General features: G+C 46.4%; 1 protein-coding gene across 1 annotated transcript in view; it reads left to right on the top strand.

Moving 5' to 3' along the window:
- Positions 1 to 9,104: 9,104 nt before the first annotated feature.
- Positions 9,105 to 24,410, top strand: part of stk32c (serine/threonine kinase 32C) — a gene marked incomplete at its 3' end in the record, with an annotated part of 32,579 nt that continues 17,273 nt past the window's right edge. The window contains exons 1-2 of the mRNA XM_083658439.1: positions 9,105 to 9,238; positions 20,078 to 20,251. Of these exons, the coding sequence (XP_083514565.1) occupies positions 9,120 to 9,238; positions 20,078 to 20,251 (293 nt within the window). The 5' untranslated portion in view covers positions 9,105 to 9,119. The remainder of the gene's footprint in view (positions 9,239 to 20,077; positions 20,252 to 24,410) is intronic.

Here is a 24,410-nt window from a genome sequence, read left to right as displayed (position 1 = left end):
TTACTAATAGGTAGGTATCAGCTTTCAGCTCAGTGTCAGCCGGCGACCAAAGTGACATCCCGCCTGCAGCAGGTCGGACGGACGTGCCGTGCATCCTGAGATGCTGTTTCTGCTCAGCACAGCTGTAAAAGAGGTTATCTCAGTTACTGTCGTCGCCTTTCTGTCAGCGCCAACCAGTCTGGCCATTCTCCCCTGACCTCTCTCATCAACCAGCTCCACAGAAGAACTGCTGCTGACTGGATGGCTTTGGTTTTCCCACCATTCTGTGTAAACTCTAGAGCAGTGGTAGCCAACACGGTGCCCGCGGGCACCTGGTCGCCCGCGGGGTGGCGCTGTGGCGCCCGCAGGCCACGTTCAGAAAATAATAATAATAATATATATATATATTTTTTTTTACACAAACAAGACAAAACAGACAAACAGGCTCAGACACAGGGGAAAGAAAGGAAAAACAAAACAAAAAATATAATCAGAAAAATTTATTTTTTATTTGTTTTTCTCCTCCCTTCCCACAATAACACACAAATGTAGAAAATAATTGGTTTAACAATGCATACGTTTTAAAAACGTTTATTGTCCGTGTATAATTTATTGTCCGTGTATAATTAATTATTGATTCACTATTTTGATCCACCTGGGCTGGGGTCAAAGTTTAGTTTTACGTTACGTCACTACGTCATTCACTCTGCAACAGTGCGACTGCCAGCTGCCAATGATTATATCAGTTGGCTAAGCTAAATGATGGAAAGCAAGAACAATGGCAGAAAAGCCAAAGAAAAAACATTACCAATTTCAAGAGGAGTGGGAGGAAGAGTTCTTCTTCACAGCAGTAAAAGAAAAGAGTGTATGTCTCCATTAAATGCATAATACTCATTATTTAAAGGTAAATCGAGCAAATTTCAACAGGTAGCCCCCCACATGACTCTCTACCCTTCAGGTAGCCCTCGACCTCAAAAAGGTTGGTGACCCCTGCTCTAGAGACTGTTGTCGTGTGTGAGAATCCCAGGAGATCAGTAGTTTCAGAAATACTCTAACCAGCCCGCCTGGCACCAACAACAGCCATGCCACGGTTCAAAGTCACTGAGATCACTGAGATCTGCGTGATCTTTAATCACATCAGATCTGAGATCTGCGTGATCTTTATGCAGTGCACTGCTGCCACATGATTGGCTGAATTGCGTGAATAAGCAGGTGCACAGCAGAGCCGTGTAGATAGAAGAGTCGCGACATCTCCATTCACTCCAATGGAGAGTTTTTTTTACTCTCAAGAGTTCCAGGAAGTAAAATCCTGGATTAAGCAGCGCTGTCGAGTTGCAGCAAAATGGACAGTTTGTGATGTACTTTGAAAGTTTTTTTTTTAAGAATCAAATAGTACATTATCAGCTTTATTTTAGCATTCAAAAGTAGCGCGAGACCCCTTCCTGGCTGTTCATTGGCTAATGAGTCACGCATTTTGGTCCTCCGCCGACTGACACCACTCTCTCTCTAGAGGACACTAGTGCACAGTAACCTTGCAAGCCAGCTGGATTCTCATGAGATCTTCTTGAGATCAGATCACGATCGGATGTGTGTTTGCCGAAACAGAATGTGAGACAAGCCCATCCACCTGGCAGCGTCAGGTTAGGTGTACAGCTGTTCCTAAGGAAGTGCTCAGTGGGTGTATGTATATAAGTGGCAGTCCTATCCTCCATTGTCAGGCGTTCCTCACTCAGTCTCTAAAAGAGTTGCAGGAGCTGTTGATCTTTGAGCTGAGCTCCTCCTCCTACGCTAAGCTCCTCCTCCTCCTACACTAATGCTATGTCACTTATTTCTGTAGTGGGTGTTTTTGGTGCATCAAGTCCAGATGAAGTTTGAATGAAATCTCTTGGGTTCAGGCAGGGCTGTAGCATAGATCGTCTATTGTTATCTAGATGGTTCACCGCAGGCTCTGCCATTTCTAACAAATGGTAGCGCTCCTCCCCAAGTCTCGTTACTCCGCCCCCACTTGTTTTCTTCTTCAAGCAGGCTTTAAGCGGGGTTAGTGCTGACCTAGCAAGCTAACTTGAAATAGAGATTGTGAGTTCCCCAAACTCCACACAAACCAAACCACACATATAAACCCAAAGCTAACCTTGTTAGCTCAATACAGTTGAAACTAAGATATTCCATAAAAAAAGAAAAAGTTTGTGTGAGAAATAAAGACGGGTTTGTCCGTCCAGTTCTTCTTCACTAACAGCCCTGGGTTCAGGTTAGGTTATTAGAAATAAACACCTATATGATTTAATGGGCTGGTGTTTTCAAAGTGCTATTCTTCTGATGAACTATTGCACCTTCAGAAACGGCTGTATCACAAAAAGTCATATTTTCCGGTGCCGCGACCCAATATGAATTCCTTTTATGATGATTCATCATGACAAATAATGATTTTGAAGGTGAATCGTACAACACCCTGTGGACTCATTATCCACAGTGCCCCGTGGCATTAACATCATCCAGATCCAGCACCAGAGAAGAAAGGCCGCAGTTAAAGCTTGACAGAGCATCTCAGCCCAATATATAATTATTATATAATTATTATTATTATATTATTATTATATAACGATCTCAGCGTCTCCTGTAGTTGGCTCATACTGGCACTGGCAGATCAGGTCACTGAATCACTGTTCGGGAAGACTTCAGTTTTGCAGCAAGCAATGCCAATATCGTGACACAACCATCTCATTTGAGAACGAATGCTGTCAGTCACTATACTTCTTCCTCCCTGAGCAATTGCCTTTTGATTGCAATATAGATTTCAGAACTTTCTCAGCAGCACATACAATAATACAGCCCTCGAGTTGCATAATGCCATCAATCGGTCGACAACGTAACGTCAATCACCACCGCGCTAGGCCGGATCCAATCTGCGCGTCTGACTGACAGACTGCATTGGCCGGCGCGTATAGCACCGTCTCCCTCGTGCATAAATCTCATTTGAACTGTCAGTCATGTGCTGGATTTGTCACATTCCCGAGGTCCAATTAAGACTCGCTATTCCGTTAGCGCTGTTAGCGAGACGTAGCAAGCTGACAGCCGGCAGTGCGAGGGTCCGGGGGAGCGACCGTATAAGGCTGAAGCTCCGAGATAATGCTATGCTAATTACTGTTAGCTTTTTAGCAGAGTTTTACGTAAGTGGCTGCACGCACCCATCACCACGTTGTCATTCTGTAATTGCTGCTAGAATCATCTCGTTAGGGAGCTGCTGAAAAGTTTGAAAAACATATCGGGTGAATAATAAGTGAGCTGCTTGATTTAGACCGGCGCTTGTTTGGAATGTGTTTATCAGCCTGCCAGGCGCTCCTGGCTGACCTCGAGCAGATTAACTCTCTGCCAACGCAGCTCGTTCATCTCCTTTCTCTCTTGGCGCTGATTAAATAGTGAAAATAATGAGTGTGTGTTGAAGCGCAGCAGGAGAGAAAAAAAAACACAATGTTAGTTTCATGTTTCTGAGCTCACACACGACTGTTAAAGTGGGGCGATGGAGCTGTGGCGCTGGCGTGCGATGCCCTTCCTTTGAGCACGCGTCTTTGACAGGTTGCCCTCATCAGCACCAGCAGCATCACCACCACACTAAGCATCAGTCCTACCTGTGGATTTGTCCACATCAAATGATTCTGAAATCAATAGATCCTGCTGTGTGTGTGTGTGTGTGTGTGTGTGTGTGTGTCTGTCTGTCTATCTGTCTGACCACCTCTAAAAGCCTCTCTTTCGGAGAGATAAACAGGTGCCACTGTGTGTGTGTGTGTGTGTGTGTGTGTGTGTGCAGCTGCTGGTCAGAGATACAGCCAGTGTGTTGTGACAGTGCTTCACCCCAGGGTGGGTGTGTGTGTGGGTGGGTGGGTGGGTGTGTGTGGTTGTGTGTGTGTGTGCGCGTGTGTGTGTGTGTGTGTGTGTGTGCGCGCACACACTGTGTGTGTGTGTGTGTGTGTGTGTGTGTGTGTGTGTGTGTGTCGGGGTGTGTGTGTGTGCGCGTGTGTGTGTGCGTGTGTGTGTGCGCGTGTGTGTGTGCGCGTGTGTGTGTGTGTGTGTGTGTGTGTGTGTTTGCCCCAGGCCAGCACTGTCGTCTTCTCCACCTCTGGGAGATGTGGAGTCTGCAGCCAAGCAAGCAGCCTGGATCCAGCACAGTGATTTTCCCCCCCATTTTCAATTGTATTTGTTCATAGAGCACAAACGCATTTGCATGTGTTGTTCAGTGGGACTGTCAGTCTGTCACAGCCTCATTCTGGATTCACGTCACGTCACCACAGTCACACTTCAGTCCTCAGCCCAAAACGGTTCCTGAGCAGCAGGAAGGAGTTGTTTTCCTCACGTGGATATATTGTCAATGCCATCGTCCAGTTCACCAAACGGCACGGTGGATCAGTCGTTGCCTCACAGCAAGAAGGTCCCGGGTTCGAACCCCGGTCCGTCCCAGGTCCTTTCTGTGTGGAGTTTGCATGTTCTCCCCGTGTTTGTGTGGGTTTTCTCCGGGTGCTCCGGTTTCCTCCCACCACCTAAAGACATGTATGTTAGGGTTAATACTCCTGTCAGTGCTCCTGACCAAGGTACTGGCAAAAAGAATTGGAGTTGGTCCCCGGGCGCAGCACTGCGGCTGCCCACTGCTCCTAGTTCTAGGAAGGTTCCTAGTAGAGGATGGGTCAAATGCAGAGGATGAATTTCCCCATGGGGATAAATAAAGGAGAACTTAAACGGGCCAAACAGAATGGCTGACGCGTCTACGCTCGATCACGTGATTAACGAGAGCAAACAAAAAGTGAGCAACTCACGGTGCTGGCCCCGGAGCGAGGCGGCGCTGCCCGGTGAACGTGCCAATTTCTGGGCCCAGCTCTTCCACCATGCAGCCACCGCAGCAGCGCCCCCTGCTGGCACCAGACAGCCAGAGGAGGGATTTTGGCACCGTCCCTCGGACCGGTCTGCAGCTCCCGCTCTGACCTTCCTCTGTCCCCAAATAATGGGAAGTGCGTCTGAATAAGTGTTTCCTAAATGACAAATTTCACACGAAACTCTAGCCAGCGTTACAATGGCCGCTTTATAGCGTGCTAATCATTAGCATTTGGAGATAATGATTCCGAATTAATTAGGGACTCTTTAGTGTCTGCTCAGAGAGAGACTCACTTTGGCCTCAGAAGAAGAAGCCAGAGCCAGGACAGTCTGAGCGATGATGGCTGACCTCAATCTTCTCCCCATCTCAACTCATTTCCTGTCTGGGTAAAAAAGTCTCCATTCGTATGCAAAACAGCCCTGGCACAACACTCTGACTCACACCTCTCGCCTCCAGATGGGTAGGGTACCCTTTTCCCCATCACACCAAACTAATACATTGAATTGCTAATGTGCCCGGTATGAATATATGAATGAGATCTGTTTAAAAGTCATCATTCCCCTCCTCTGCTCTGACTGAGGATCCCAGAGAAGATGGGGCGCAGATGGGAGCTGAGACTGTCATCTCTGATCGGTAGCAGATCCTGCAGTGATACACACACACAGTTGGTACATCTGATAGCCTTGATAAAGAGGAGCTGGTGATGACTGTACTGTATACGATGAGCAGGTAATGAACCAGAAGAGAGAGACACAGAAACAAGAGAGATGCAGTCGACGATATGAAAAGCATTAGATTATCAGGGAAACATGAATCCATTAGAAATGAATTGGAATTTCCTGTCCAAAACACCTGACAACCTAAAAAAAAAAAAGATTGTAGTGTTATTTTCTCAGAGGCAGAGCTGCTCTGGGGGAAGACATAATCTGATTGGTTGAGTTAAACCGCAATGGGCAGAGTTTATCTTATCTTTTTGGTTGCTTCTTTGTATTCTGTATTATCTCTGCCTTACGGTACATTGTTACGGGGGCGCGAGGGGGGGGGGGTGAATCTGACCTTAAAGTCGAGCTGAACCCAAAAATGACTTTTCTTTTCTTTTAGTTCATATACTGTACCTGGGTATGCAGTGCACCTATTTAATAATGTATGCAAACAAAATCACAAGAGTCTAATTTCTTTCGTTTTTCACACTTTTTCACATCAAAAGTTCATTTTTCAAGATTTCATTGATAACAGTAATGTATAGTTTGCTGACGTCACCCAGTACTATCAAATTTCTACCCCATTTCAACCAATCATATCACGACATGCAGCTGTCATTCAAATCTTCATTTCAGGATCATTTTCTCTTCCAAAAGAAAGAGAAAATGGCGCCTAGTGCCTGTCATCTGGCAGAATTCCTATCCCATAAACTAACTACTAACTTGGCCAATTGTTAGAAACATGAACAAAAAACAAAAACTATAATCTCTAAGAATGCAAAGAAATGTAACTGGCTCGTTAAAACACGCATTCCAGGAATATTATTTACATTTATAACGATAATGGCGCGCGCCTCCGAGCCTGACAGCCTCCCTGGCTGTCAGGGGTCGTCTCTCGGAGTTTCCATGCATCGGATTGTCCGCACGAAGCAGCCTGGCTGCCTGGTACTCCGCGGATCCCACTCGCGTAGCACGACAACACGCTGAATCCCACCCGATTTGGGGGTGGAACACGCTAGGATTGGCCAATGCCAAAGCCAGTCCTCAGAATTGTCAAATCAAATAATCGACACCGTATATGGTCCGCCTCTCAATTTGTTTTCAGTCTGAAACGGTCTCAGATGCGAACGGGTTCACCTCGACTTTAGAACCCGAGGGGGGGGGGGGGGGGACCCCAAAATGAGCGCAGATGGCTTCTATCGTTAATCTGTCGGTATCGTTGTGGGATTTTGTCATAACTAAGAAAAACAGCTTCTCAGGTCTTACATTTTTCCCTCACCACTGCTGTCTGGGAGGCAGGATTTCCTGCAGATATATGATCTGTTGAATCATGACTGTGGTTGGGTAGTAATGTTACTGTAATGACTCTGAACTCTGACCTCTCTCTCTCTCTGGGGTCCCGTTCCTACTCGTGACCTTTCACAGCCACTTCCTGACAAAACCACAACTTTTAATGAATAAATAATGAGGTCATTTGTTTTGTGAGTGGTTTCTGCCACAAACGTCCATTTTGGAATATGGACAGCGTTGCCTTGTGGACATTTGATGTATCGGCACGCGCATATGGTATTCATCCTAATGATGGCATTCGACTGTAGAAAATAGGCTGTGGGCTGTTTTGAAAGCACGTTTGATTTTTCATGTAGCCACATTTTATGGAGCTGTTATATTTATTGAAACCATAGAGCGTATAAAATGAACGTAGCAGCAACCCATTGGTTTTCACCCACTGGCGATGATGGAGACCATAAACTCATAGGGAAAGTGTTTACTGGGGCCGTAAATGAGTGAAGTATGGTCATTTGGTCGTGGGGGGGGGGGGGGGGGGGGGGGCGTGGCTTCAAAGTGCGGTCAACAACCAACCAACACACAAAACACCAACGCAACTACACATTCAGAGTCACACACACACACACACAGACACACACACACACACACACACACACAGACACACACTGCACAAAATATAGCCTACATGCAAGCCAAGCCTGAGGTCCCTCTCTCTCTTTCCCTCTCTCTCTTTCTCTGACACACACACACACACACACACACACACACACACACACACACACACACACACGGTGTGCATCATCACGCACTGGTGAAAGTGACAACAGGCTATTTGAAATAGACTACATACTAGGGGTGTCACAATATATCGTCCCACGAAATTTCGCGATAGTAAAACGTCACGATATGTATCGTTGAGATGAAATCTCATATCGTGAAAAAAAAAAAAAAAAAACATTTTTTTTTTTTTTTTTTTTCAAAAATAGACAAAGAAACGTCTTTGTTTGTTGAAGTTCAATGTGTGGAAAGTAGATCAGTTGAACAAGTCTCTGAAGAGACACGAGAAGTTATACAGGAGAGAAACCATTCAATTGAGTTTCTGGCAAAACTGTTTACTTGACAGGAAAAACTGAAGATGCATAAAAAATAGACTAAGAAAAGTCTTGTTGTTTGAGTTTGAAGAAAAACTGAAGATGCATAATGAGAATTTATACTGCTGAGAAACCTTTTAGTTCAAAGTAAATCTAAGTGACGGTGTAACTCATTCTATTTCAAGATAAGCCTTATCTCCAATCTCATGTTTTTTCTAGTTGTTATTGTAATAACAATTTCCCACAACAGCATATTTTGTATTTGTGCATTTCAAATAAAATACTACTTTTCCAGTCATATATTGTCATTATTCAAGTTTAAAAAAATATTGTTAAAATCGTATCGTATCGTATCGTTATCGTGAACCCAGTATCGTGATACGTATCGTATCGTGAACTGAGTGTATCGTGACACCCCTACTACATACCCAAGATCATCACTTCACTAATTGATATGACAAAAAAGTGACAGTGCTTGCCTGGCCTGCTTGGGGATAATAACTAATTTGGGGGGGGCATGGCCCGCAAATCACCCCCCATGATGCCGACCCTGATGATGGAACCAGACTTTTTTTTTTTGCAGCCAGTGGAGTCGCCCCCTGCGGGCTATTCAAAGTAATGCAGATTTAAGTTGCTTGCTTCTTGATTGAAACTTGCCTTTAGACGCCACGACTATGCATTGATGCAATTTTCTTTCCCTGCCAGAGCAGTTCCATAGGTTCTACAGTCGTGTGTGTGTGTGTGTGTGTGTGTGTGTGTGTGTGTGTGTGTGTGTGTGTGTGTGTGTGTGTGTGTGTGTCTGTGTCTGTGTCTGTGTCTGTGTCTGTCTGTCTGTCTGTCTGTCTGTACCTGTACATGTAGTGTAAGCATTATCTATAAATTCACATGCACACATATTGTATGCATACTACATACCTATATTTGTCTCATGCTTTCACGTGTGTAAGCTTCTTGTTCTTTGACACTGACTCTCTCTGTTTCTGTCTGTCTCCCTATCATTTTCTCTCTCTCTCTCCCTCTCTCTCTGTGTCTCTGTCCCTCTCTCTGTGTCTCTCCCTCTCTCTCTCTCTCCCTCTCTCTCTCTCTCCCTCTCTCTCTCTCTCTCCCTCTCTCTCTCTCTCTCTCTCTCTGTGTCTCTCTCTCTCTCCCCTTGTCTCGCTGCAGGTATGCATCGTGCAAAAGAGGGACACGGAGAAGATGTACGCCATGAAGTACATGAACAAGCAGCAGTGCATAGAGAGAGATGAGGTCCGAAACGTCTTTAGAGAGCTTGAGATCCTACAGGAAATTGAACATGTATTTTTAGTCAATCTCTGGTGACTATTCCATGTTTTTACACTTCTCTATGTGGTCTGTGCTGCCTGCTTTCTCTATGTGGTCTGTGCTGCCTGCTTCTCTATGTGGTCTGTGCTGCCTGCTTTCTCTATGTGGTCTGCTGCCTGCTTCTCTATGTGGTCTCTATGTCTGTGCTGCCTGCTTCTCTATGTGGTCTCTATGTCTGTGCTGCCTGCTTCTCTATGTGGTCTGTGCTGCCTGCTTTGCCTGTGTGTTGTATTTTCTATATTTACTCTGAGCAGCACCTCTCACAAAGGAGATGCACGATGCATCTCTAGCTCAACTCAAATCTGTTGCATCTGTAAAATAGATCTTCTAAAATAATATTTTATATTATATTCTAAAATATATCTCTACTACGCACATTATTCTTGAGGTTGCATCTACTTGTTGTTACGGGCCTATATTCTTCCACATGGGAGTTGAGCGGAAAAGTTTTGCTAGTTCCTATCGAGGCTCGGAAAAACAAATTGTCCCCAGAGAGACCGACAGCTATTAAATTCAGCAGCCATTTTACACTGGAGAGATCAGTTGAGATCTTCATTCTGCCCGTGCAGCACATACTTGATAATTACTGCGGTTTGAAAGGACCTGACTCGTCCCTTGAGTGGGATATGTGGGTGAATCGGAAGCGTCTTTCATTATTCAACACTCTCTGGGACACATTTTCTAAATGTAATTGGGGGAGCCGGGGCGGGCATGCCATTCGCCGCATTAAATTACACAAATCACTGCACTCCTCTGTGATTGGTCGAAAAAGATCTTGCATCCTTGCATGATGTGCCTATCATCTGCCAGCGGGATATGTTCGTTGTTATCCATGCATGATAGATTGATTATGTGCAGATAGTAAAGTAGAGGAACCACGACAAAGTCTTCTACCTTCTTTGGCAGCTTATTAGGGACCGGGCAGCCTCTCGTATTTGCCGTTCTTCTTCTTCTTCTTCTGAGGAAATCTAACTTCTCATGCGTGAAATTAAACCAGACTTTGCAAACTTCCTCAACTGGAATTGGGAGCCCATCATCCTGATCGTGGTGTTACAGCAACCGTCTAAAGTTCAAAGCAACTCATTTGGAGATGCTGCTATCAGAGCCGTGTATGTAGAAGAGTCGCGACATCTCCGTTCACCCCAATGGACCAGTTTTTTTACTCTCAAGACAAGAGTTCCAGGAAGTAAGGTCCTGGATTAAGCAGCACTGTCGAGTTGCAGCAAAATGGACAGTTGGTGTTGTACTTTGAAAGTGTTTTTTTTTAAGAATCAAATTGTACGTTACCGGCTTTATTTTAGCATTCAAAAGTAGCGCGAGACCTCTCCCTGGCTGTTCATTGGCTAATGAGTCATGCATTTTGGACCTCCGCTAACGCCACTCTCTTACTAAATTGCTGTGAAATGTACCGTAGGCCCAAGTGAGCAGAGATGTTTGAATTCTTGGCAGGAAGTCCATCATGCGGGTTTTTCCTCAAAAACTGTCAAACTAATGAAAGCGATCTCCTCTCACATCTTCTGTTCAAAGTGACACCAAACCTTCGTGAAAGCATCTTCTAACGATCCAACCAGATTTATTTGAATGATCAAAATTTGAGCCCACAGTGCCGTCGGTGGTGAAGGTTGTGAGTTTGACCCCCCCCGGGCTATGCTTAATAAATATGCTTATGCCTACTCAGGCAGTGTGAGGAGGACTAGTTATTTCAAAGATACTTTCAGGTTTAATGATGTTTTTTGCTCTTGCGGGAAGTTCTTCTGCCCTTCCTCATCTTTCTTCTTCTTCATCTAGTTCTACCTCCTCAAAAAAAAAAAAAAGCAGCAGCTACTATAATATATAACTATAATAAGTCCTGGGCTCATTTCCTCACCAGGTTGTGCGTGATTAAAGTTTGATCTACACACAATATACATTTTAGTCTGCTAGAGAAGCCACTCTACTAGAACAAACCCGAGTTAATTTTAATGAGTTTATATACAGTCGTACGTTTGTGTATTTTTTATAGTATAATTTCCCGCAGGACTGTAACGCTGCCAGAGCCTCCTCTGTTCTACTTACCACTGCTCTCTTCTTCTCTGCCCTGCATCCACACACTGCTACTTCAATGGTCATCATTAGTGACAAAGACACTGACTGTACAGCATCATCATCATAGCAGCTATGTGGGAATTAAGTTTCACACTTCACACCTCCTCTCTCTCTCTGCTTTCCGAGTCGACTTCAGAGAGAGGCGCGGGGAAAAGCGGTCCGGTTGTCTCACGGGGAGCGCACAGAAAACAAGATTCAGCCAGCTTCTGTTAACGATAGACCCTTTTCACGGGGGCCATTTTGTGTCGAAAAGGCAGGTTAAACACCGGTGCGAGCAAAACACTAATGAGGGTTTCCATGATTGGAAGTTGGGATAAAAAAAAAAAAGTTTTTTCCCCGCTTGTTATTTTTTGGTTTTGCGCCAAACTGAATGTTTTATGGTCACTCACGATTCAGTAGGTCACGGGTTGGCTTGGTTCCAGCCTTAAAACTCCTTATATAAGGATTTTTCAACGGGGGAACTCACTTCTGGGTCAGGAAACGTCACGAAAAGTCCACGTGACTGTTCAGCTGTATCGTGCTTTACTCTGTCTGTCTGATAGTCTCTGATGAGCTCTCAGGTGAGCTGCATTCAGTAGAATCAGTCCGGTGAGTCCTCCTGACGCTCCTGCGTGTTGTCGCTGTCCATGGTCCGTGGATCCGTGGTAGACCTCCTCCGCAGCTGGACGTGCCCGGAACACCTCCCTATAGGGAAGCACAGGGAAGTGTGCATAGCAGCAAATAAAAGCATCATAGAGGGAACACATTCACAGCAGTCTGTCTGCCGCCACCATCAGAACCGATCGGGCGACGAGAAGGTTGGCAAAAGCAGTGGTGTGACGGCGCGTCCGTCCGCAGCTGTTACTGTCTGGCGAAACAAGCCTCTGGCTCTTATCACAGTGAAGCACGACAGCTAACAGTATGCTAAACAAAGTTTGTGTAGCACCCACAGACACCCTGAACCCGGGCAGCTGTCTCAACGTTTTCGAGCGTTACATCAGCAGCCCCGGATGCAAACTGCAAAGCCACCTGAGAAGGATGAAAGAGAAAAGTTTCTAAACTAACTTTGCACCAGTATCAATCATGCTAACCTCATTGTGCGAGCCAAGCCTGCAGACAGAGGCTGAGCAGGAATGCTTTTTGGATTGGTCTCTTCTCGCCATGCATGAAGATGGCATCATACAAGACCGCACTGAAGATGATCTCCAGGACCTGAAGCCCTTCTTCGTTGAGCAAAAAAAAAAAAAAAATCAAGGAAAGTCCCCGCCCCCCCCCCCCCCCGAGGGCGGGGGACATAGAAGTCGGGACAGTGAGACATAGAAGAAAGAAAGCAATTTATAGCACGTGTGCTCGATCTCTAGGGAGGAGACTCTTTCTCCCTTTGTCCACTTTGACACTTCTTGTCTTTTTCTTTCCCGTCTCCATCCACCTCCCTCTTCTTCTCATCTCGCCCTTCCTCTCCTCCTCCCTCTTCTCTCCTCCCCTTCTTCTCCTCTCCATCACCCCTACTCTCTTTTTCATCTGAAAACCTTGACCGTCCTCCGTACATAAGCCTCCACTTAGCCATCACTACTGAGTGACATCATAGTTGTCACAGCCAACTTTTGTCCTATAATATCACTGGACGTCCATGCCAGAGCCGTGTAAGGAGAGTTGCGACATCTCCATTCACTCCAATGGACCAGTTCTTTACTCTCAAGAGTTCCAGGAAGTAAGGTCCTGGATTAAGCAGCACTGCCGAGTTGCAGCAAAATAGACAGTTTGTGTTGTACTCTGAAAGGGTTTTTCATCCCTTGAATCAAATTGTACATTATCAGCTTTATCTTAGCATGCAAAAGTAGCGCGAGACCCACTCCTGGCTGTTCATTGGTTAATGAGTCTCGCATTTTGGTCCTCCGCTGATGCCACTCTCTCTCTAGAGGACACTAGTCCATGCTACAAAACTGTCTGATGACATCACTGATGACATCACTGATGACATCACTGAGGCCCACCCACTTAAGCCATCACACAACTGTCCACGCTCCCAATTTGATTGTAGATGGGGGTCTGTGTTACGGTTGTTATTTCTGCTCCGGTTCACGCAGACAGTTTGTCAGCATTATGTGCGTGACAGCGTTGCTATGCGCCGCTGCACCTGTATTCTTCGCATAAACTACCGTCTGCTTTATTTAGCCGTCGGCTGAGACCGTTGTCTGAGCCCGACAGGTAACGAGATCACCGCTTCATCTTCCGATCGCCTACCGTACCTCATGTATCACAACCGCCAGCCTAATTAGGTGTTCACTGCCTGCGTATGGAGTTTAACACAGTCAGAGTTGCCACCAGTATCCACAGACTTGTCGAATAGAGCGTTGTCGTTATTGTTGTTGTGGCGTTTGGCGTTTGGGGCACTCTGCAACATTATTATTAATGGATCTGAGATGGAGCAGCTGGGGGATTCTGGGAACTCAGCATCTTCGCAAACGACAAACAACAAAAGATGCAGCTAACGAGAAAGCGGCCGGCGGCTTTGATCAAGCTTCTTCACAGGAGTGTTTTTTATCGATGCCAGGAAGCCGAGAAGAAGAAGGAGAGAGAGTCAGGTGGAGCCGGACAGAATGAGAGGCAAAGCAGCTCGCAAAAAACAAGCTGTCAGAGGAAGTAACGATTCCTGCAATCACAGAGAGAGAGGGGAGAAAGCGTGCGGTGGAGGCGGGGAGGAGGGGAGGGGTGCACAAGACAGTGCTAAGAAGGAATTTGGCATTGATTAATGGCAAATCCCCCCCCCCCAAAAAAAAGAGAGATGAGCAGACTAAGAGGATTTGTACACAGCTTCTTTCTCTCTTTAAAGCGGGCTTTCGCTTCCATTGAGACGTCCCTGAGAAGAATCCCGCCCCGCGTTTGAAGAGGCTCCCCTCCCGTCGTTAGGAGAGACGAGCCTGTGAAAAACCCACTCTGCATCCCAGCAGCTGGCTAACGGGGGGGGCCTCCGCCTTAAGCCGGGCGGATGTCGAGTCTGCAACCCACAGTAATTATCGCGCGCCATTCCCTGCCCGGCTGGATAGATAGATGTGTGGGAGTGCATTGAAATGGATTTACCTTGTAGAAAAAAGAATTAGCTATTATCTGGTGGCGCGCGCACGAAAATCCACACAAATCCTCCTACGACACACGAGAAGACGCTGACTGCATCTTTCTCCTTGGATGTACGTAAAGCCCCAAACTGCAGGGGGTCACTTGCTTCGCCCCCAGGAAGCACTGTAACTCCCTTTTACAATCTGTTCTGTGTGGTCGAACGTAGCCGGGGGGGGGGGGGGGGTAGCATTAGGGCGTAGTGGAATTGATTTTCCCCCGGCCCTGCAGAGTGTACATCATTATAAAAGCACAGTTTCGCCTTAAGCATTACATCACAACAAATCACTCAAGCACCATCAGCCGTTCTCCCTCGGGGGGCGCCGGCGAGGCAGCGGTGAATCACGGCCAAATGGAAGGTGCAGCAGCAGGAGCAGCAGCAGCAGCAGCAGCGCTGGGGATAATGAGTCCCGGAGAGTGATGAGGGCAGCGAGGGGGAAGTCACTGCGGCTGTTGTCGAAAAAAGAGTTAGAGCTTGGGAAAGAACGTCCCCGGAGATCTCCTTCAAACATTTGAAAGGTTCTCATCTCAAAACCCCAAAACGGGCGAGTCACTTCAAGGAGCGGCGGAGTGCACTTCTCCTTTCACCGTGCATTCCTTCATCCCAGAGAGAGTCGCAGAAGAAGAGCCAGAGTGAGTGAGGGAGAGGAGAGAACGCAGGGGAGAAGATGAATGTTTGTGTCCTGTTCAACTTCCATTAGGAATATTGATTTCCAGGTCTGAATGGATCACAAAGCCCTGGGTGATAGTGGAGCAAATTAGCCACCACTACACCCCCCCAAGTCAGCAATCATAACGAGCCCTGTGTGGGACTTTCACCTCAAACGATGTTCGTCAGTGATGAAATGTGCGCTGTGCATCCATCCACACACTTATTTCGCCCTGGACGAACAACGCCGCGGGACTTAATAAGTTTCCCGAAACTGCCCGGCACACCACTTTAAAGAAGAACTTCTGAGGACGTGACATTCACCTTGTGAAAGCAGGCCAGTGGAGGTGGGGTCTTTTGGGGATGACTGGCTCGGGCCAGTGGAGGTGGGGTCTTTTGGGGGGTGTCTGGCCCGGGGTCGGCGGTGGGAGAAGCAGCATGGTTGCAGGTATCCTCGGTGTGTCTCGTGATTGAGTCATGCAGCCCGTTCCAGCACAGGCCCTGTCTCTATCATCACATCTATCTAGGCCACAGAAAACTTTTATCACAATCTCTCCTCTCTCACTTTTCTCCTCAAAAGTCCTCTTCCTCTCCGCCTCTGTTTCTCCATCTCCACCCCTCTCCTCTTCCTCTCTCTCTCTCTCTCTCTGTTTCTCCATCTCTCCCCCTCTCCTCTCAGCCTCCCTGGGCTCATTTGTCACTGTGGCCTGATTATTTCAGCCTGTTCCTTGTACTCCTTCCAGCCGGCTAACCTTGCTCTCTCGATGCTGCGAATGTCCCAGTCTGGTCCGGTCCTGGCTCTTCCACGTGGCCTCCCTCCCTCCCTGTGGCTTTGGACTGCGAGCGCTCTCCTCAGAACCCCCTGATCATCACTGCCGGGCCCTCATCCACACCCAGGTCGTTGACCCGGCAGCTCCTCCGAGCCTCGTGTAAAACAGGCTCTTACTCAATTGTGGTCATTTCTGCACAGCAAAGAGGGCAGCAGAGCAGCAGGAGGTAAAATGAGGTTGGTGGTGGAAAAACATCACTTCGACGGATTCCATCGGCCAGCGTGTTAAGGTCTTTACCATTTTGCTGGCAACATCATTGATTTGAAGGTTGTTCCTAACCTTCACATCACCTTTCATCTTGTCTGCAATGTCATCTTTGGTTTAATAAAGAAGTCAACAAACATTGTTATTCATCTGCTGTCTAACCAGTGCCCCCTATCCACATGACAGCAGGGGGATTGTTTATTTGTCTGTGTGCCTCTGAACGCCCAGATCTGGAAGAGCACGTTGTATTTATTTTGGAGAAAAAGTGTTCCCAAAAAATAGTCTATTTCCGTCCTGCTCTCTGTCCTTGGCGAGTTTTAAAGGTGACGAGGCTTGTCAGCGCCGGCGCTTTCATACGCTCCGGTTGTCGCCTCCAGTTGACATCTCGTTGTCGCCTCGGCAAACACCTCGGTGGGAAGCGACCGCGAGGACCGGTCTCTCTCTCTCAGGGACCGTGAGAGTTCAGCGTCGGGCCGCCGCGGAGGGCCCGGGTGTTTGTGCCACGCGCTGCGATGACACAACAGCCGCCGCCTCAGAAGAAGAACTCACCTGTCAAGCGGAGAGCAGCAATCAGGCTTTGACAACGAGGTGATGAAAAAGGTGATGATGGTAAGGGAACCCTGCCAACAGCAAACAACAAACCCCGGGGCCGGCCATCTGCCGAGGCCGTGCCGGGTTTTCATAGAGCCAGGCTCGTCACTCGAGGGGTCGGATCAGGTCGGTTTGCGAGGGCCGACGGAGGTGGCTCTAACTGTCACTTCCTGTCGAGTACGTGCCATAGAGAGGCAAAGTGACCGGCTACTTCCTGCTTCAGCACTGTACCAGAGATTTTCATCCGCCGTTTATTTTCCCATAGACATGTCGTAAAATGCTTAGAAAAATAGTTTTACGTGTTCAAACCAAACGGTTCAGATATATTTACAAACAGGAGAGACCACATAATATTTCACTAGGACCAAAACGTTAAAGAAAATAAAGATTTAAAGAAAATATTTTTTTGATGTTGTTTTTTAAAGTTTTGGTCCGAGTGAAATGTTCTATGGTCTCTCCCGATTCTAAATGTAGCTGTACCGTTTGGTTTGACGTAGTAAAACTATTTTTATAAGCATTTCACGAAATGTCTATGGGAAAATAAATGGCGGGTGAAAATCTCTGGTACAGTGCTGAAGCAGGAAGTAGGCGGTCACTTTGCCTCTCCATACGACTGTCCCGCTGCATCGGCTGGTGGCGCGTCTGACGAGATGGAGGGGATGCGAACAAAGCTTTGCCTTTTACAGAAAAGAAAAACGTCACCTTGTCGCAAGCTTGTCACTGCTTTCGCAATGAATCAGTATGCGTCCAGACGGTCCCAATCTAAACGCATCAAGGAGAAATAGCATAATCTTCTCGGTAGGTCTTGCTCTCCTCTGAGAGAGAGATGTGAACGGGTTATCTCTCTGTAGAGAGTGTGCTTTCTTTTCACTAGACACCCCTTTATTCAGAGTGCGCGCGGGGCCATTTCATCAATTAATCTGCCTGTTCCTCCGGGAGAGGATTGCAGACCCAAATAGCAGCGTGAAAAGGTTCCGTCGCTCCGTGGCAGAACTAATCTGTGGAGGAGATCGAATGATTTTCACTCTGCACCAAATAAGGGCTCCATTTCTCACTTCTAGAAAGGCAGGAAATTGCACCTGAAGAGGTCCAATCACGATGCCCTGCAACACCCCCCATCCCGCCCCCCAACGCCCCCCCGCCCCACCCCAACCAAAGGCCTGAAGGTACAGAGGAAACCTGCAGTAACGAAAAGAAGTAATAACACCGCAGTATCACAGCTTTAATTTGTCTCGGTAGCAGCCATATTTGATCGCAGAAATCACAATGGGGTCAGTTCGTTTTCTGCCTCTGCGAATGGAGAGCATCTTACTGCATGGGGAGGACTATTAAGAAATGATTCTGGCTTTAGTCTTCTCCTTAGATGAGGTATTAGATCTCATTGTTTGGTTGATGTTTTGTTCAGTGTGTGCCTGCCTGCCTGCCTGGGGTAGAAACTGTGGAGAATCCCCAAGCTAGATCGTTAAGAGGCTGCATTTCAATTTGATGCGCGTGACCGACTGACGAGAATCTTCGGCCGACCGCTGGGGACGACTAGCCGTCTTCAATTAAGTCACAGCCAGCAAAGATGGCCCTTTCCAAGCTTTATAATCTGGCAATCAGTTCCTATTTCCTTTTTACATCGCTTCAAACAAGTGGCGCGCTGTTAGGATAATGATGATGGTGTTTATCTATGACTGTACACTGTGCCTGTTTGCGGTCTGCCAGGAAGTGTATACGTCCACGTGCAAAAACCAACTCCTGCCCACATGCATAAATATGCATGCTACATAATGGTTGTTGATTTATTGATGTTTTAGTTTAAGTTCAGGGCACCGCAAGATGCATGTTTAGCGCGTGTCTTCTGGCTGTATGTGGATATGGCCTTGCACAGTCTGTCCTTGTGTGGGTTTATATATATATACAGTATACCTACTGTACAAGCATGTGTCTGCATATGTATTTCCACTGTTGGCTTTGCACGTGTGTTTGTGTACTGTATTCATACTGTGGGTGCTGTACTACATGTGTGTATTCTACGTGCTCAGACTTTGCGTTTGTTTGCACAGCGTACGTAAAGTGTAGCTAGCCTGTATGTACAGTGTAGCTAGCCTGTATGTACAGTGTAGCTAGCCTGTATGTACAGTGTAGCTAGCCTGTATGTACAGTGTAGCTTGTATGTACAGTGTAGCTAGCCTGTATGTACAGTGTAGCTAGCCTGTACGTACAGTGTAGCTAGCCTGTATGTACAGTGTAGCTAGCCTGTATGTACAGTGTAGCTAGCCTGTATGTAAAGTGTAGCTAGCCTGTATGTACAGTGTAGCTAGCCTGTATGTACAGTGTAGCTAGCCTGTATGTAAAGTGTAGCTAGCCTGTATGTACAGTGTAGCTAGCCTGTATGTACATAGCTAGCCTGTATGTACAGTGTAGCTAGCCTGTATGTACAGTGTAGCTAGCCTGTATGTAAAGTGTAGCTAGCCTGTATGTACAGTGTAGCTAGCCTGTATGTACATAGCTAGCCTGTATGTACAGTGTAGCTAGCCTGTATGTACAGTGTAGCTAGCCTGTATGTACAGTGTAGCTAGCCTGTATGTACAGTGTAGCTAGCCTGTATGTACAGTGTAGCTAGCCTGTATGTACAGTGTAGCTAGCCTGTATGTACAGTGTAGCTAGCCTGTATGTACAGTGTAGCTAGCCTGTATGTACAGTGTAGCTAGCCTGTATGTACAGTGTAGCTAGCCTGTATGTACATAGCTAGCCTGTATGTACAGTGTAGCTAGCCTGTATGTACAGTGTAGCTAGCCTGTATGTACAGTGTAGCTAGCCTGTATGTACAGTGTAGCTAGCCTGTATGTACAGTGTAGCTAGCCTGTATGTACAGTGTAGCTAGCCTGTATGTACAGTGTAGCTAGCCTGTATGTACAGTGTAGCTAGCGTGGTTAAAACCATCCTTAACGTGATCTCACATTCTGTTTCGCTCTACGTATCGGTCTGGCCTCTGAGCCGTCCACATCGATTTCAGTGGGTGGGAGTGTACTCGCCTTGACAGACAATTCCTTCAGCCAATCAGTGTTGCCAAATCCAGTCTAAATCCACTCGGAAGAACGGCGAAAATGTCTAAGGGTAACATTACCACTCGTTGCTTCAGGAGCCACCATGCTGTTTGGCCTGCGGCGTCCCTGATTGGCCGGTTACGTTGTCAACTACGAGGCAAGGTCCCTGATTGGTCCGTCCACTTTGTAATTTCTGGAAATCGCTGGAGACAAGACTGATCCGTAGATGTGAGGTCATGTGATCAGGAGGCTTTATCAGGCAGTGTATGTGTCGCCTTTTCAAACCGGCCTGAGTCGGAACCTCGTGACCCCCCCCTCTCTCCCTCCCTCTCTCCCCCCCGGTCTTAGGTACTCGTTCCAGGACGAGGAGGACATGTTCATGGTGGTGGACCTCCTGCTGGGAGGAGACCTGCGCTACCACCTCCAGCAGAGTGTGCAGTTCAACGAGGACGCGGTCAAACTCTACGTCTGCGAGATGGCCCTGGCCCTGGACTACCTGCAGAGCCAGCACATCATCCATAGGTACACATTGGAGGATTGATTCTCAAAGTGGGGTTCGTGCAGGGGGTCCACAGAGCGAATTTTCACTAGAATTTGATTCACTAGAAATTGAGATCTTAGGTTTCACCTTCACGATTGTTCTCTCTCAATGAACCGTGTAAACACTTCTACAATTCAATACTAAATCAACACCTTCCTATCTGGAGGTCCATGATGTATAGTTTGCAGATATACAGTAAATGACTATATTGGGGGGGGGAGATCAGCTTGTATAGGAGGGACTAGGCATATCAACTCAGGGTATGAATGAGACTATGCCAGGGATACTCAACTTGCTTTGCTCGGGGGCCACTTTCGTGAAATTATAGAAGGCCAGGGGCCACGGCCAGTTAATTTAGTTGGGTTAAGTACATACAGTACATAAGTGCCTGGGTAGCGAGCAGACGGCGGTATTTGACAATTTAGCAGCTAAATCATAGATTATTGAAAGATATTCCATATTCCAGGCTGAAATGCTATAACAGAAGTGGAGTATTGGCCAGAATGACATGAACATTTGGACACTTATTCAGCGGGTATCTTGCATGTTGCGTTCAGGTGCACTGTACATTTTTTTTTTTTTTTGCAATTCCATCGCGGGCCACACAGGGGGCGCCTGCGAGCCGCAAGTTGAGTATCACTGGACTAGACTATATAGCATCATTTCAGAGGTGTGAATGAGCTTATATGGATGACATGATTTCCAGGTTGGAGTGAACACAAAGCTAGCCCTCTTGTTCCGCTAAGACGCTATCTTAATCCATTTTCTCCTCAGGGTCATCACCAAGGTAATGGAATTAAACGTGATGACACTGTCGATAAACTGATTAGCACCGCTACCGGGCTCCTTTGATGCGATTCCGTTCTCGATGCTTATCATTTTAACTCTATTCACAATAGCTTAACACAGCATGTCACCGTCTTCGACAGGCTGGAGGACCGGAAATTCGATGTTTAGATCTAGTTAACCGCGGACAAAAATAGCCATCGTGCCGGCAGGGAAGGATGATGGTACCCTGCAAAGTGTGTTTTATCTCCAGACATCACTGTCAATGTCAGAGCAAGGTACAAATGGATCTTAAGACCCCCCGACCACCCATTCTCTGTTTACAAAGAGTTGATTTGTGATGCCTGGAAAGGAGTTGAATAGGGATTCTTGAAGTGCAGTCCCCTCCCCACCTTCTCCTATTTTCAACAGACGCTCACACAAACTGGCTCTTTTTGAGGGCTTGATGTCGATAAGGATGATAAGGATGAATCAAATCATTTTGACATTTAAGATACTGTAATAATAACAATTTAGTCACAATCCCCTGACAACAGTGCAGGCACATGTCAGCCGTGGGACCTGCGCTGGCGGTGTTTTTTCTTTCTTTCTCTCTTTTTTTCTGGGTTGAGCCGATCTCTTTTGATTCAGACATCAGAACAGCAGATCAGAGAGAGAGAGAGAGAGACTGACAGATATGAATTGAACGAGCTTTATGTAAATGCCGGTCCCTTGCGTCCTCGTCCGGAGCCTTAAGTTCAAAGCCTAGAAATTCCTCCCTCGATGTCAGAATTCTCTGAGGATCGACTCCAAGTTTACTTTTTTTATTCGAGAGCCTCATCGCACCAGCCACATAAATAAAGTGGTGCCTCTCCAGGATCACACGGTCATGTTCTTGGTGTCTTCTGAATGATTTGCCGGGCTGCAGCTCCGAGCAGCAAAATGAATTCTAGTAAAAGAGAGAGTGCCTCTTCATCTTAACCTTGCCGTACATCGTGACACGACACGGGCAAATACATTACCTCCCTACTGCCCCCAGAGGGGACGCTGCAATAATGTTTTTACCAGCCGCGGCTTCGGGGCTGGTATTGTTTTCACCTCGTGTGTGTGTGTGTGTGTGTGTGTGTGTGTGTGTGTGTGTGTGTGTGTGAGTGCATGTGTGTGCATGTGCGTGTGTGTGTGGACAGAAGCTGTTTTGAGTAGTTTGCCAGCTGTTTACGTCTGACAGTGGACAGAGTTTGTCACCGCAGTAGCGTCAAAACCGTGCAAGATACAGTCACGAAACTTTACAGATGTGGAGTTGACATCAAAATGAAGACCCCACACACACACACACACACACCCACACACACACACACACACACACACACACACATGTTACGCCCCTGGCCCATATTCAGGGTGCGGGTGTCGCGGCGGGTGTGATCCCATCGCAAGATGGTCCCTATAGTTTCCTTTGTGTAAAGCGGTCTTATTGGATCAGAACCGCAAAGTCACATCCTCCCACGTGCTACTGTACGTCCTGCTGCCGCTGAAGCTCCCCGCTGTCAGGTGAAAAGAAGCGGCTGCCGACTGCACATGTATCGGGGGGAAGCGTGTGTGACGTGTCTAACGGCTCTCCCCAGATCGGTAGAGGGGGTGGGGCAGCAGAATTGGCCAAGTACAATTCGTGAGAAAATGGGGGGGGGGGGGGGGGGATAAAATAATAATAAGAATTAATTATTAATAATAATAAAAAAAAAATGCTAAATCACAATGCCTGTCTAATTAGCTCCATATGCAGTCCTTTAGTCAGTGAAGGTGACCCAAAGCATCTGTCCAAATATTATTTTTTTCCTCTCACTTCACACCCACCTTCAACTCGCGTCTATTGACTATTTTTTTATTACCTGCTTCCCCCTTGACCTCCTGATGGTGGGCCGGGCCAGCCTCACCATCCATCCGCACTGCATTACTCCTCCGGCGGGACAGGCCCCGCTCACCTGCTGACTCCCCAGAGATGAATGAGCCCCTGCAGGGTACAAATGATTCATCATCAGCCTCTACTCATCTGTTCCTGGAGCTCCTGGAGGAGGAGGAGCTCTCTGTTATGTTCACATCGTATAGCTGCTGCTTACGGTGGCTTGCTGTGTTGCTGGAGGAGCCTCTGGCTCTGTGTGGTGTGTTGTAGGGGTGTCACGATATTTCGTTGCACGATATATCGCGGTATCGAAACGTCACGATATGCGTATCGTCAGAAAAAAATGATATCGTAAAAAAAATAAATAATAATAATAATAATTTGCTCCTGAATAATAATAGAACAAATTTAGCAGAATCAACACGCATGAGTGAGGGGGTAGACTACTACTGGCATGGCAAAACAGCTCAAGGGGTACATAAGATTACATAAGTTTAGGGACCATTGAGCATGAGTTATTTAAGAAATAGATTGTATGCTTTATTTTTCTTTCACCATGCAACAAACATCTATTGCAAGAGAAGCATTATCTTCCATGTTGTTTTCTAGTTATTATAATAACAATTTCCAAAAACAGCATTTGTTTTGTATTTTGTGTACCGGTATTTCAAATGAAAGACTATTTTTCCAGTATTTTCCCAGGGCTCCCTTGAAAAGAGGTTTCGATTTCAACGCGACTCACATGTTAAATAAATGATAAATAAATACATTTTTTTTTTTTACTTTTGTTAAAAAAAATATTGTTAAAATATCGTATCGTATCGTTATCGTGAACCCAATATCGTGTATCGTATCGTATCGTGAAATGAGTGTATCGTGACACCCCTAGTGTGTTGTCATGCTTGGTAGTGTAGGGCCTGTGCAAAATTAGGCTTAGACATATTTATATTTTTTTATATGAAAGTATGTAGTCCACCTTCCACAGTAGTAGTAGTAGGCACATTTTTTTTTAATCTATTATAAATGTGCCTTCCACAGTAGTAGTAGTCCACATTGATGAGAGTCAGGAAGATGATCGAGATGTGCAATCATGACTACTGTGTGTGGTATTCAACCTTTATATAACGCATATTCACCGAGTACCTATAGTGATATGTAAATGTATCTCAGTCTTCTACCATAGAAAAGTCAAATGGCGCACAAAATGTGCCCAGATCAGGTCCGCCTGGACATACCTGTAGTAAAACATCTGTAAAATTGCTCTGGTTCACTTTCTAAGGATTTGCTTTGATACAAGCACTCATAAGATATTAGTCTACTGCTCCATAGTGAATTTGGCTGCCAACCATGATTTTCAGCTGGTTTTCATCCAAAATACTGTTTGTTTTTTGGCGGAGCTTGAATTTGGCATTTTTTGCCATGTTCTAACACATTTTACTCTCATACAGTGCATTTTTTATTGATTCCGACACTTC

The sequence above is a fragment of the Poromitra crassiceps genome (assembly GCF_964638095.1).
Source record: "Poromitra crassiceps genome assembly, chromosome: 22".
Taxonomy (NCBI): domain Eukaryota; kingdom Metazoa; phylum Chordata; class Actinopteri; order Beryciformes; family Melamphaidae; genus Poromitra; species Poromitra crassiceps.
This window is presented reverse-complemented; position numbering and strand designations above follow the sequence as displayed.